This window comes from Manacus candei, unplaced genomic scaffold (assembly GCF_025592945.1).
Source record: "Manacus candei isolate 608988 ecotype Guabito, Panama unplaced genomic scaffold, ASM2559294v1 h1tg000077l, whole genome shotgun sequence".
Taxonomy (NCBI): domain Eukaryota; kingdom Metazoa; phylum Chordata; class Aves; order Passeriformes; family Pipridae; genus Manacus; species Manacus candei.
The window spans coordinates 4657795-4673349 of NW_026138125.1; the positions used below are offsets into that span (position 1 = coordinate 4657795).

Genomic DNA, 15555 nt, shown 5'->3' on the forward strand with positions numbered 1-15555 from the left:
TCTGCTCAATATATAGAATCTGCATCAAGAAATGAAGTAATGGACTAGGTGAGAATTGCCAAACTGTTTTCACCCTTTCCAAAATTTCCTCGCAGAAATACCAAATATTCTGTATGCATATAGGGGATTGAAAGAGTAACTGTGAAATAATCCTGGAAGTTGGTTATAAAGTGCTTATAACACAGAAGAGAAGCTGCTGAACATTAATTTTGTTTCAGATCTTCATATGTTGCCATCTAAACACAGTGCAGCTCTTTGCCTGTTTTGCTTCTGAAATTGTTTACAAGTGTCTTTGTCCACCAAATAAGATACATTTTTTTTACTTCTTTTTAACATAATTTACATTGGAGACCATTCCGTATTATGCAAAGAATTTGACAGGTCTTTGCTAAAATTTTGAAAAACAATTAAGATGTCAAAAGAGGAAGTGCTAGTACATTTTAATCATAAATCTCTGTAAGTATAATTACCACTGAAGGCAGCTATAAATGTTTTATGAAGAAAATGTAACCAGACTGTGCTTTGTCAGAAACATAACCCCAAAACATGTAACAGACTGTTCGCTAATGCTTAACGCCACACATGCACACAACCTTCCTCGGTGAAGTTCTGTGAACCCAGTCCTCCATCCCTTCTGCAGCCCAAACTCCAACTAACTTAAATTCAGGCTTTGGTGTACTCTCTCAGAATGCAGATCACACGCACTGGGAGGTGTTGGAATAAACTTCTCTGATACATCTCGAGAAGTCCAAACCATCCCCTGCGCCCCACCTTGTTTCTGTCGTCGTGTTCCCTTCTCTGAGGTATTAGGAAAGAAAAAGCAACTGAGTTGCTCTTGAAACCTAAGCTGAGTGTGAAATAGGAGGGATTAATTATAGGAAAGCCAAGCTCCTTGCAAAGCGGGAAATAAAAAAAAATAAGAGTTTTGCTCAGTTTTTCCCCACTAACATAGTGAGGAAAAGTTGTGTTGCTGGGAGGAAGAACCACTCCAACTGGTTATGGTGGAAGGTGGTGGGAGTGAGTATAGGTGGAACACCCAGTGCCATGGGTGCTGTAGAGGAGAGCAAGAGCTGCTGCTGGGTTTGCTGTGCAGAGCCCAGACTTGTGCTGTCACCCTCCAGCTATCTATACAATAATTTTCAGAGCCTCTACACCAATTTACAAACTGTAGTACTCTGTTGAAATGCTATATGGAGACTGTCTCTCTGGATAAATGATGACAGTACGCTCCTATTGTTTCAACATTTAACTACCTCCTATTGAGTAGTTCCTCTCATCTGTTTGATTCATTCTGATTCTAGCTGACATCGTCCCCGTTACTGATTGCTCTTTTCATAATTTCTCAAACATATAGAGTGGAAATGAGGTGGAGGGAGCTAATTAGTAATCTGAAGAGTTCAACCTGCTCATACAGATGCGTTTCAAGATCAACATACAAAGTTCAGCAAAACTTTGAAATCATAAAACCTAAAAGGTAGCATTGTCTGTTTAAATGCTTATTCATGAAGGAAGTAACACCAATCAAAAGTTAGACTTGGTGTAAGATGCAATCCTCATCCAAAGATATTTAGTATCTTCTATTTTTTTTAGCAGTTAATTTGATGATTAAAAAAAAAAAGCTTTTGTAAAGACGAGATGAAATGGTACTAAGTCCTGATGAAGCAATTTAATGAAGCCCTTTCACTTCTATGGTACTCCATGCAAAAATGGAACTTCCAAATGTGTGGAAGAGACAGGCCACCCAACAAGATGAGTTTCTAGGTTGGACCAGTAGTTGATATCATGTAGGATTTTGCAATCAACAAGTGAGGGATTTGTGGCTCTAGAAAGGCCTTCATTTTTTTATGGCAAGTCCAAACATATGGCCACATCTTTTATGGCAGGTCCAGAGATCTCCAAGCCCTCAAAAGGTCAAGGTCATGGTGTAAGTAGAAATTGAAACTCGAATCCAGAGGGAAGTATCCAAGCACTGTGAGCAGCAGATGTTGAGGGATTTGGTTCTGTGGCAGAAGCTAATGACCACTAGGACTCAAAAAGGATTTTCTTCCAACTTTGCCTGTCTATCTTCGATATCTGAGTTTTAAATTAATAGGCAAGCTGAGAAGAGACAAAAATCCCACTACTAATAATATCTCTTAATGTATTTTCCTCTTGTTTTCCAAATCTAGATCAAATTTTTGGTTCCCATTTGCACTTGGTCTGTGAGCACGAGAAATCTACAGTCCCTCAGTTTGTAAGACTGTGCATAAAAGCTGTTGAAAAAAGAGGTGCGTACCTTATTATTTAATACTTTTTTTTCTGATAGTAATCTAAACTTTTACCTCATAACTCTGCTCAGATTTCCAGGGCAGGAAGACAGTTCAATTCGTAATATAGTTATGAACTGAAATATATCACGTTCTGTATCTTCATTTTCTTTATATGATAAGACACTAATAGCACCCGTTGATGCTGATTATTCCTTATATTTTGTTTGACATGTTGTTGGTTTAGTCTTTCTCTGGGTAAGTAAATGCTAAATGTCGATAAAATGTCAGTAACTTTCATTCTGAAGTCTCTGGTGAGTGTAATGCCAATACTTTTTCCTAAGTCCTGAATTGCATTCAGTCAAAATAAATGTTATTCTGATGTGGCCATTTTTTTTTTTTTTAATGAGTGCAGGTGTCTAATTTTTACAGTTCTCTTAAAAGCCATGATATTATAAAACTATTGGAATGAGTATCCATCCTCATTACAAGTTTTGATTAATAAGAAGGATTTTTATAGTATAAAAAAGATGTACTTAACACCGTTGCCTGCCTTCCTCTCTGCAGAGTGTATCTTCTCTCACTGAAGGTCATTTTCTTTGGAAGGTACATGCGGTAGATGCAGAATCTTAAAATGTATTGTATAAAAATGTGAGGCTTCATCACCATCTGTTACAAGTTTACAACTTGTTCCAGGGATCTGGGGAAACATATATCTTGCAAAAGATAGAAAATTTATTTTCAGAATAAGGCTGGGTGAACCCATTGTCACTGCCATATACTGGAGTCTCAGAACAAGAGAACCCATGAAAAATAAAAAGATACTTAGAGCGTTATCCGCAAAGGAAAAAAGCTATTTTAATTCCGCCATTGTTACCTGGTTTTATAGTGAAAGGTGCAATAAAACTACCCTGGAGTTTCAAACTCAGGGAAATTCATGCTTTAATTATACAGCAAAGAGAGCACTGGGATATTATTACTCCCAGAATCATTGGCAGGAAGTCAGAGACTGAAACAAATCGGAGATTGTTCGGTAGGGGGAGATAGTAGCATTGGGTTTTTTTGGAGGGAGGCTGGAGGCTGGATAAAGAAAGGGGAGAAATGTGTGAAGTGACTATTAATAGAGGAGGAATTGTGAGGAGAAATTCAGAACACGAAAAGGAAAGGCAGAGATTAGATTGTAAAAATGCCACACCGTGCAGAACATGCCTAAAGGACTGCTTGGTTACGATCTCAGCACAGATTCTCCAAAAGATGCGTTGGATATTTCATAGACGTTTTGTGGTATCTGACCACTCCTCCCAGGAGAAGTGAGGCCAGAGGTTTCTGCACTGCTGAACTGTAATAGAAAAATCCAAGAAACATAGTTAGATGTTTACTGTCTGTGTGATTATCAAAAAAGTATTCATATTAGAAACTAAACGTATCACTGTTCCTTCAAAGGAGTTCATCCTTACGAGAATTGCATTGTTTTTCTTGTGTTTCCTTCAAATTTGCTGTGACTTAGAGAACTCTACCCCTTTTAGTTAGTCTAACATGTAAATAGAAGCTAATCATATGGCATGAGACAAAAATTTCACTTTATCACTATATTTATGAGTTTATATTTGATACGCGGGTTTTTTTCTATTATCGTTTTCTTGGATTAAGATGCTTGCATTTACTCACATTCTATTTACCCAAAGTGTTGTTTTTACTAAGTTCTGGCATAAACTATCTCAGGACAGCAGTAATTTATGTGAAGCTAAGTCCAATGTTTATGCAAGCTTCTGATGACATTTTATACCGGGGTTGGTATTAGGAAGCAGTATGTGGAGGTGCCAAGTCTCCCGGCATGGCTGAGACTCAACAGATCTGAAGCCCTCCTCTTAATGGCCAGATATGCCTCCAGCCAAGATACTCAACTGCAGAGTCATGGGAAATACTTATGTACCAATTATGGGAAAGGCACATTTAATGAAAACTGTATGTTTACTTTCATAGTCTTAGTAAGATGGCCTAGATACTCGGTACAGCTGGCATATTGGCTGGGCTAGAAAAGCTTTTTTTCCTATTTAGAAAATATATCATCTACACACTGTAACTGTACCAAAAATGTTACTTGCGTGCTTCGCTTAAGATAAAGGATTATTCGGAAAAAAAGACCTTAAGAGACCATCCCTAAATGTTTCTTACAAAACATTCATACTTCGCTGAACGGTTGTGTTCTTAGTTATCAGCTCATGGATTTCATTATTATTCACCTACCGATTTTCTATTTGTTTTTCTGATTTTTAAAGCATTATCACTGTGCACAGAAATAGAGTCTAGGAGGGATCTGAATAAACCATATTAATTAGTACATTTTCCTGTGTAGAAGAGGTTACACACAATAGCCAACTGTAGCAATATTCTCCCACAGAATAAAAATGTGGAGGTTGGCATTAACCATTGGCAAGATTTCCTCTTTAGTTACACTATTTTAAAATGAATATCAAAAGGATGTTTATTCTACTACTATTCTGCTCTAACTTAGATCAGATTTTGGTCATTTATCCCCAACTTTTCTTCTTCACCATTTCAGTACAGGGGTGCTTTATAAGTTCTGCTCTAAAAAGCTCATAACATAATGCATATTTATCTATTCAACAAGGATTCACTTGTGAATGTGAAAAAAAAATGGAGTGAGTTCCATTTTTTTCAGCCTCCTTTGGTATTTTTAGTTATTGAAGTAGGACCGAGAAGCAGAAGGTCTTTCTCCATTTTCTCAGCCATCTTGCAGAGCTGACAGTGGAGTTTAATAAAAAGAGGCAATAGAAAAGTGCCTGTTCCTGGAAACTTGAAAGGCAATTGTCACATTTAATTTTTATTTTTTTTAAGCAAGCTCATTTTTTTCCCTTCATTCTTCCTGTACTTATGAATTACTGATAATAATTACTGAATTATTCATTCACAATTTTTGATGAACTTCTAGTCCCAATTATTGAGCTATCCAGACCTATACCACTGAAGTCAACAGTATCTTGGCCAAGAGTGTTGTAGCCTTGGTATCTCAAGCAAAATCTTAAATAGAAAAATCTCCCATATCTTTGGTGTAACCTAGTGAGGCTAAGAGAATTATTCTGTACCATACAGCAATCAAGTTGAAGTAATACAGTGGATACTCAAAAATCTCCAGCATTTCTTCATTTTCTACTTTCTTAGGGACTTCAAGGGAAAATTTTTCCTGGAAGAGCATATTCCTTGGTTTTTCAGTGTCTTCTTTTGATTTTCCGTCCTTACTTACCTTGGGTAGGCCTCAGGCTTTTCTGGGGCTATCTGTTGACCTGACTTTTTCAGTCTGTATTCCCGTATTTCATTCCGTATTCAATCTCCTTCTTCTTCTCCCTGGGAAGCATCTGACAGGTAGCACCAACCCTGAGCTGAGCAGTACAGCGAGGAAAGCCTGGGACAATCCTCCCAGTGCACTATAACTCACATGCTGAGCACTCCTGCCAAGGGTGGGGCCCATTGCAAGACTTTTTGGTGTTTCTAGGCCAGATATTCTTCCCAGTCGTTTCTGGAGTCGCCTATTTATTTTGTTATCCATGACCCTTTGAAAGTCTTGGCTGTCTTTTTTTGCCTTTTTTTTTTTTTTTTTTAATATGTGAACGGCATGTGTAGAACGCATTAAAAAAAATTAAAATGTCAGTCTGTGTTGTACCTAAACAACGTGCCATCCAGAACTTCTCATAGTAGTGTTTTATCGTGTGAAAACAGTCTGATACTAAACTCTTTTCCAGGGAAGATCATTTGTCTGTGTGTCTAATGACAGAGTAAATGAACACCCTGAGCAGTCTGTATCCGAAACGTATTGAGGGTATCCAGTGTGGCTTAGGATTTGTAAAGAAATACATCCCTAATGCTCCAGGGACATATAATTTAACTTTCATCTCTCTTTTGAAACATCCTTCATTTTCTCCCTCCATTCCCAAATCCAAGTTAGTGTTCTCAAATCAACCTAAATGACTTGAAAAATGACACTGCAGCCAGCAAAGCTGATGATTGCAGGTACCGTTCCCATTCAGAGCTGGACGTTGCAGATACTGTTTTCTGTTGCTTTTCTTGGAGCACAGGATGCTCTGACAGGAACGATACACAAAATTACATATTTGATTCAATGCCTAAAAGCCACCCTGGGATCCATAACCTTGCTTAAAGATTTAAGAAAGACCTTTAGTCCACTTCTGAGAAGGTTCTTAGCTTAGAAAACTTTATCTTTCAACTTTACTTCTTAGCAGCTGTTATGTTTTTTTGCTGTCGTTTGTTTGACAGGATCCAGTTATAGGTTCCGATGTCTGTTTAAAGAAACAGGGAGGTTGTTGGCTTTAAAATTCCCTTACTGCTTGTGTGTTCAACATTTTCCCAGGCTTTTCTACATAGTTTGCCAAGTAAAGGGACTGACCTTTTGTAGCAAACACTTTTTCATTTCTAAATGCTCACTTTGATTTTTGTCCCATTTTATGCTCATTCCAAACTGTTTACAACCCACTAAAAATGACTGTGAATTATATGTTTGTGTAATGGATTCCTTTTGTGGTCAGAGTGGAATGTTTACTTTGAACAATTAGTTATCTTTGGGCAGATTATAGTGACCTGAAAAAAGAATGGCTAAAATTATTATAGTACCTTAACTATTTCCTTTTGTTATCTTCTCTGTTTGTCCAATGTATTATTTACTGGATTTCATTGCTCTGAGCCCCAGTGAACAAATCATGTTAAATAAGAACAGTGACAAAAAAACTCCTGAGTATGGGCTTTTGGCCTGGGGGGGAGTTGATCTGCTGAGGTAGGACCAGTGAGACTTCAGAAGGGACCTTTAGGCACTTAAAGACTGGATGTGCAATATTTAAGAAGATATGATTTTGCAAGAATTTTTAAGTGCTTGCTCTCAAAAATTCAGATTTCTCATAGGCTTCCAAATTTTGACACCCCAAAATACCTAAAACCAATACTCAGTTTGTCTTTAATTAATTTAACGTCCTTAGCTGTGCTTTGATTGTGCATAAGATCATTGCAGACATGCAGACACACAGTCTCATACTGCAGAATATTCAGTGTTTAAGGAAGAAAATGCCTTTATGGCAAAGATAAAGTACCTTATGGGATGTATAAAAGAAATACAGTCATCCCAATGGAGAGAAATGAAGATAAAAATGGTATTTTAAACTACCTCACCTCCCAAATGCCATGCTGCCCTGTGACAGAAGGTTGTGTCCCTTTCATCAGTTTTATCTCTTAATCTAAAAGCTAAAGTGCAGCTAAAAGCACTTTAAAACCTATTTATAATAAAAAAAAAAAAAAGAAAAAAGAAAGTGATATTTCATTACCTTCTAAATCATATATCGCTTAAAAGGTAGTCAGTATTCTGGTAGAGTGTTTACACAGAGGAGAGTTCACTTATCTCAAGGAGTTAAGCAAAGAGGAAATGAGTTTTAAGAAATATAAAGTATTGTGAATATATTTATATAGCTAGGAAAAATATGAGTTTTTAAAACAGTCTAATGTAATCTCATTTTCTAATAGAGGAAAACACAGTAGAATAATTTTAAAAAAAAAAAAAATCCCAAATACCTTCTAAAGCTGATGACTCCCATGCTGGGATCATTGTCTTTGGTATGGTGTAGTTAGTGGATTATAAAACATTGAGGATGGCAGAATGTGCAGCCAAGGTATGGATTAATAACCACTGTACAAAATCCCTGGAAGCTTACAGAATTGTTTGGGTGGGAAAAGGCCTCTAAGATCATTGAGTCCAACCATTAACTCAGCACTGCCAAGCCCACCATTAAACCATGTCCCCAAGTACCACATCTGCACAGCTTTTAAATCCCTCCAGAGATGGGGACTCCACCACCCACCTCCATCCCTATATGCATTACAGTACTCCTCAGTATCACATCTGTGTTCAGCAACATGCTCCTCAGGGTTGTATTTAACTTAAGCAATTTCTATCTGTTTGGTTCTCAAAAATAATTCATTCCCATTCCTAAGGACCTGAGGGAGGAGGCAGGAAAGTACAGGGTAGTTCTGCCAGAGTATGTTCACCACCATCTTGGGGCTCCCAGTAAATGCACAGTGTTCCTGGGCTACTCCCAGCACGGTTAGACCAAACCCACCAGCCAGTGGCATAAAGGATTTGTTCTGGCAGGGCTTCCTTGAGAAGAAGGGAAACCTCAGGAGACTGACCTACTCTGTGCCATTTTATATTTCTGTCTGAGTGCAGGATTATTCTCCAACAGCACTTGGCCACTGAACAACCACTGAAATGTATTTTATTTATGTTTTCCCTCTGTCGTATCTTTCTGTCCTCAAAGCAAGAAATTCTTATGAATAGCAGTTTGTTTCCTACAAGCTCATTCACTGATCTTCAGTTCTTATTTTCCTCTGGAAATGTATTTTCCAAGCTCTTTTTTGATTCTCCCAGGTCTACACATGCTTCCTTGCTTACTCTGATGTAATTTTACATACTGTTTCCAGTGGCTTTAGAATTCAGTACCCTGAAAGTACAGAGATCATGTTGCTCCACCAAATGATCTGAGCTCCCAGTTCTGCTAATTTTGTACTGTTCATTCTTTCCCACTTTGGGATAATCTATTATGCTTGGATCCAGGCACGCACTAAAAGCTAATACTTCCATGAAGAATGTGCAATTTGTACTGTTTAGCTTGTGATGAGATTCCTGAAGTCTTTTATGATTCTGTCTTGTTCCAAGGAGGCTTCTGCTCTCAACCTTTATATGCACTGAATGTAAAAGAAAAGAAAAAAAAAGGAAACAAACTGACAGAAAAAAAATTACACACACACAAAAATATCCAGCAGTTCAGCAGATAAAGCCTTTTTCAGGGAATTCTAATGGGCTGAAGAAATCTGTTTCTGAGGGCATTGAACTATGTTTACTTTAAAGTGGCCAACGAGCATAAACTCAAACATACAGATGAATGCAATATAAAACAACAAAGTTCTGAGAAAAGCCCTTGAAAAAGTTTGTGATTTAAAATGTTTGGTGCTTTTTTTTTTTTTTTTCAAATTCTTCTTTTGAGTGGAAATTAAGAGCGGTTGAATTCAGTGCGAACATGTTGGCAAGCTTTCCTCAACCATTTCTGTCTTCAGGCTCAGGCAATCCCGCTATAGCCACCTTTCTTAGAGTAAGAGCCAGTTAATAGTGTTGTGCAAGGTCCAAGTCAGAGTTGGCTCTGAAGGGTATTCACTCTGGGGCCTCTGTGTCTGCTAGAAAGCCACATTCTGAGTTAGAAAAAATATCAAGAAGTGTCAACAGGAAACATCACGGAAGGGCATACAAGACAAATTAGAGAAAAGGAGACAACAGCAAAAAAAAAAAATCCAACTGAAAAAAAAAAGGAATAAAAGCTTTGCAATGGCAAGACACAAAAGAGAATAAATATATAATTATTTAAAAATTGGAAAAGAGAGACTCTAAGTTAGTTCGAAGAAGAAAAAGCCATAAAACAGGCAGGCATTTGAAGCAGTTGTTGTCTTTGTCATAGTTACCTGATACCTGGTTCATTGATTAATCTGTTCCAGAGAAATATATCCATTTCTATGAAAAAAAAAGGGGGATTTGTATTTTAAGCTGTGCCAGTAACAACAAGCAGACACTCGGTGTGCACCAGAGTAACATTTACAGTGCCTGGGCCAAATTCATGCCTTGTGTAATTTTATTGCTTTTACTGGAATTACACCAGAGATGAGTTTGGCCTTTTGCCTTTTTCTAGCATTGTATAATATATCTATTTGTGAACATGTAGAGGAAAACAGGGCATTTTGTCTTCTGAATTTTCCATAAAATCTTGTTCAATAGGCTTAATAAATAAAACAAACCACTTAACCTACGAAATAAAAAAGAATCAAACAATGTTTTCTAGATATTAAAATAATGTTAATACACTTTGTAAATCAAGTAGTTGACACTTGTACGCGCTGAAACAAAAAGTCTAGAGAAATTTAAAGCCAGCTCACTGTGTGTGTTGCTTGCTCTGTGCCAAAGAGAGAATGAAGGTCCTGACATACCCCCTGGTCAGAGGCAGATTCAGGGAAGCTCACACATGAGGGCATCCACCTCCTAGCCATGAAAAAGGTAAAGAGACAGAGACAAAAATCCTCTCTTTTCCTCCTGAATAAGGCAAGGCTGTGAGGCTCTATGCCCTAGTACAGCACACACACAGGCAAGGAGCTGGCAGGATTTCCACTGCAAACCCCATTTAGTCAGACTTTACAGTTCAGCCATTAATAGAACACTTTGGGCTAACACTTGACAAAATCAGTCTTAGCCAGGAGGAGATGTGCACTCACACACACACACACACACTAGGTCCATCAAGTTTCTTTAAAGGAAAAAAAAAAGAGGTGTAGTTTCAGATTCTTTCAATATCTCTGTCGCTTAAATATAAAGTTATATTTTTAAAATAAAATTATGAAGGCATAATTCCACAATGCAAACTGATCGTTTTTCCTGTGGGAAAAAAAACCAAGTTACTACAACTGCATGACGATTTTTTTCAAAAAAGTTTTACAGCAAGAAAAGAAAACACTCTAAAAAAGTTTTGCTGTCTGTATGCAACACTGTGGGGTCAGTTTAAAAAAAAGCAAACCCTTTCCTTTTTTTTTTCTGCCTGCAATTCAAGAGAGCAAATAACTGCAGTTGTATTTTATTACTTCAATTATTTGCTGTAGCAGCTTGTGTTACATCAATGTTTTAACCATATAATACTGCAGTCTAATGGGATTGATACCTAAGTGAGAGAAATTGTACCAACAGGAGGAAGGCACAGGGCAAAGGAGGAGGGCAGCTTAAAAAGGAGGCTTTATGTCAAGGCTTTCCCTTCTTTAAGAGAAGATTTTTTAGCTTGTTTTGCTCCTCTGAAGTTATGAAACTGATTTTGTTTGCAATCTAGTAACAGAATTGTCCCTAAACTGGTTCCTGCATGATAAAGCCCCAAGGAACTAACAAGTAATTCAAAGGTCTCCAGTTGTATATTCACTCAGCAAGATTGTTTTATTATAACCAGGATCCACACGGATCATGGATGTAATTATATAGCAAACTGACTTCTTTTTGTCTTTGCTCAAACAATGCTCCCTGGTTTGGGAGGAATGACATATATGTGAATGAGAGCAAAATGTGAGCATTTGGTTTCATAACACAACAGAACCATACCTCTTGGATCCTGAGCTGCTTCAGCCAGCCTGATCCAGATCTCTCCTCATGATTCCTTCATGCAATCTTTTTTTTGGTGTCAGAGGTGATGTATTTCAAATAACTGAAATTTCATGAGAAAATTCATGAGAAACAGATATTGCTATCAGAAACTGCTTTCTCATGCTTATTCTGCTTTGTGATGAATACAGGCTATTTCTTCCTATAATTCCTGCTTTATTGATACAAGCCTCTGTCCATCGAGACAAATGGAGACTTCTCTTTAAGGATCTGAACAGATCTTTTCTGTGGTCAATAGTTGTTCCTTACAGTTGAGGAAATGGCTCAGTGTTTTGTTGTTTTAGGGCCTTCAGCTTTATATATTTGCAAAAAGATGTAAATACACAAATTTTCTCTCAGGGTTTAAAAACAAAGAACAGGAACTTGTTCAGTTGCCCAGATTATGGGTCGCTTACAGGTGATAATGTGGTTCTCAACATTACCATGCAGCCCTCCAAACCAAGGGTCTTCTCTGAGATGCCTTCACTCAGAAGATTAGAAAGTCCTCAAAAGACAAGGGCTATTCCATACCCCTTTTCTCCACCTCCCCAGGAAAAATTCCCCCCGATATTTCAAACCATATGTTCCGATTTGTCAGCCCTGAGCTGTTACGTGACATAACGCGCCAAAGTAGCTGCCACCAACTGGCTTTCCCGTGCCAGCAGCAACCACACAATGGTGTTGGAGGTACCACAGCTTTTTGTTTACTTAGAAATGAAATAATTTTGATGAGTGTATGGTATCAGTTAGCAAGTGTTGAGTTCTTCATGTTGATACTGCTCATGTCGACTTAAATGGAAAACGGATCAGCTCAGAAATCTTTAATGAGAAAAGTTCCTGAGTGTACTTGTAGTGATGCCCTGTGGAGCCACTAGAACTAAAAATCTGTCAGCATACTCGGTAGAAACTTTGTTTCATGGTTCTCTAACTCATATGATTGAGATTAAAGTGAACAAAATCTTGGCACATAGTTTGGCAGGAGAGAAGCATTCCTGTGTTTGTGTGTGTGAGACAGAGACAAAGAGAGGGGGAAATTTAGCAGCCACTCATTTGGTGTTAAATTATCAGGTGTTACATATTTTTAATAAACCTTAGGAGAAAGATAAGATACATCCTTCTCTACTGAAAACTGTTTTCACTTAGCCCATAAACTTAACTTTGAACAAGCTGAGCGTCTCCTCTGACCACTGAAAACAAAATCATTCAAATTCTCCAGCCCAAATAAACTGCAAGACAGACTTGAATCCAAACAGGAAGGTGGAAGGTGCTGGAAGGGTGCTCTTTAAGCAGACAGGTTTTCCTTCTTTACCACTAAACCAGAGGAGTTCACAAAACATTTTATTCAATGCCCTGATCCATGACCTGCAGGACTGTCCTCGCAGGAGTGGCTGATCTCTGGTCATAACCAGCACTAATCCAGTGACAGAGCTTTGTGCACAGGAGCACTGCTACCATCACAATATTTTTTGAACATTTTCAAAGCCTCATGATATATGGATGTTTGAAGAGTATCTGAATTTGCACACTAGAAATGGTTCACAATAGTGCCTTTTATTATCTGTATTTCAGTTGCATTTTTGTATTCTGATACATCATACATTAAAAACACAAAGTCCACAGCTTACAGTAAGTTTCTGCTAGAAACTTTGCAAGTGTCTTGGATGTCTCTATAGTAAATGTTATTAATAATTATGGGAATTTTCACCAAGGAAGGAAATTAGATATGGAAAACCCTGTATGCCAATTTTGTCTTTCCAAGCCCTCAGAATACCAGAGGGTCTATGTGAACCCTAGTAAAAGGGATGAGATTGAATTTCTACCTTCCTTACATCATTCCAGGTCACAGTCAGCATTAAGATACAAAGACAATGATTCAAATCAAAATTCTTCCCGTAGCTTCAAATCTTAAAACAATTATCTTCCATGAAAATATCAAATGATACTCATATTTATGCTTTTACTTAAGCCAAAATTCAGCTAACAGATATCCAGTGCATTTTATTGCCAGCAACTAAAGTTTTTCTTATGAGAAGTCAATATTATTATGTATTTCTTCCATGTCTCAGTTATGTTTCAGTTTTATTATTCGTATTTCATTGAGATTTTTTAATTTGCATATTTCAAAGTAAGAAGCAATTTGTTCCTTTTCAGACTATACTTAAACAACCTCTTTTGGGGAGTCCCTGAGCAATTCACATGCAAGTTTTGTGCTATTTTAGTGTAGCATATCATGGTATACATGTCAAACCATGGCATGAAAACTAAGCAATTGCTCCTGTCAGAGCAATGAAGGATGTACTAGTCTCCTAAGTTTTAGTACTTATCACTCTGAAATCCAATTCAGGATTTTCATTGTTTCTGTAGATACCTTGGGTACACCATTTGCTGAATGTTTCTTTAGTAATGGTTCAGATTTTGCCCAAAATAAATGGAGGCAAAAAAAAAAAAAAGCTTTTCAGTTACCTAAACCTGTTTGGGGGAAGAAAGCATAGTGGAAATGACAGGGGGGAAAAAAATATAACTGCAGATTCCTGCGGCTAAGATGGCAAAATAGAGTGGAAAAATATGTAAGCGTAATAGTTTTGTGTCCTATTAAAATTAATGTCTCTGTTGTTTCACATAGTACTGCTTAATGTCACTGTTTCGTAACACCAAATATGAATTTTGCAAAAACAAGAGAATTTTACTCACTTCTTAGACTGGAGATTCATCACACAAAAGAATGAGTAAGAGCATTCACTGGAATCCTATGGTTTTCATCATTATTGTGTTTTTAAATGTGTGCAATGTACACCAGGAAAAATACTACTGAAGTAAAAGTCATCTGTGTATGTACATACACACACACACCTTTGTATTATCCCATTTTTATGTTAGGCAGATATGTCATGCTGAGAATTCAGTAAGTTGGTGTTAGATAGCTGTGTTATACTTATCTCCCAAGAGAGCCCCTGGGTTTTCCACACAGCCATGGACTGTAACACCCAAAGGTGTCTGATAGTGTGCCTTAGGCTAAAGAATCTAATTTTCAAATGTTTTCTCCCACTTGAAGATAAAAAGTAAATGCAAAGATAGATGCCTACAATGCAATATGAGTAAGCAAAGACTGTTGCCAGCTCCACATTAAAGCCCCAACTCTGTTTTTAGAGCAGGGTTGTGCACATTCCTATATTAGAAACCCAGAATAGAGATGGTTTAATTTCTAACTGCAAGACACAGATCCAGCCTTCTGTGTTATGCAACAAAACAAGTGCTACCAAGTGCCTTGCTGATATTTCTTTAAAGATTTTTGAATTATAACAGTTAAACTCTGTGTTGACATCCTTCCCCAGTGATGCTTAGCAGCTGGAGGACATCCCCACAGGTGGTCAGGTAGGACCTTGTCCTGGAGATAACCTTGAGACATTTAAGGTTGAGCAGAGCATAGTGTCAGGTTAGAAAGGAATGAATCTGCCGTAGAGAAGAGTGTTGGGTCTATCTGACCTGTTCAACTATATCTAAAACCAAAATATTATGGAAGAAAGAGTCTTGTGGCTTTCAATTTCGATCCTGAATATCCCTGTTCTATATCTTAAACTTTCTATCCCAATAGCTATCATTAAAATAAATAAATAAATAAATAAATAGATAAAATCTATCTCTTTGGCAACCAAAAATGCTACAGTCAAGAAAATGGAAACTCCTTACCCATTTTGGCTGAAGATTATGTTTGCCCACATGTACAGTTCTTCCACTTCCAACTGTTCAAAGTCCAACAAGCAGTGGTACTACTCAGGATGGGGAGGTGACATTGCTGAGGTCTAATTTAATGTCTCACTGTTGTGAAAGACGGGAGAAGATTTGTCCCTACTGTGCACTAAATTGTCTTTAAAATCAGCATTGGGAACAAGGGATGTTTACAGAATTGTATCTGTTCCTTAGCTTTTAACCACAGTTCCTACTGGTGTCAGTGGACCTGACTGGAAGTCCTATAGAGTCCTACAAGGAGAGTGGGACCCCCCAAAGTGCAATTTCCTGCAGTGTTCTGATGTTGCTCAAAAAGCACAGGCGTGATGTTGGTGATGATGGATCCCC

General features: G+C 37.6%; 1 protein-coding gene across 2 annotated transcripts in view; it reads left to right on the top strand.

The window, feature by feature from the left end:
• Nucleotides 1-15555, top strand: part of ARHGAP15 (Rho GTPase activating protein 15) — a 332973-nt gene that overhangs the window by 200629 nt on the left and 116789 nt on the right. For both annotated transcript variants that reach the window (XM_051810345.1, XM_051810343.1), the window contains one exon: nt 2169-2267. In XM_051810345.1, the coding sequence (XP_051666305.1) occupies nt 2169-2267 (99 nt within the window). The remainder of the gene's footprint in view (nt 1-2168; nt 2268-15555) is intronic.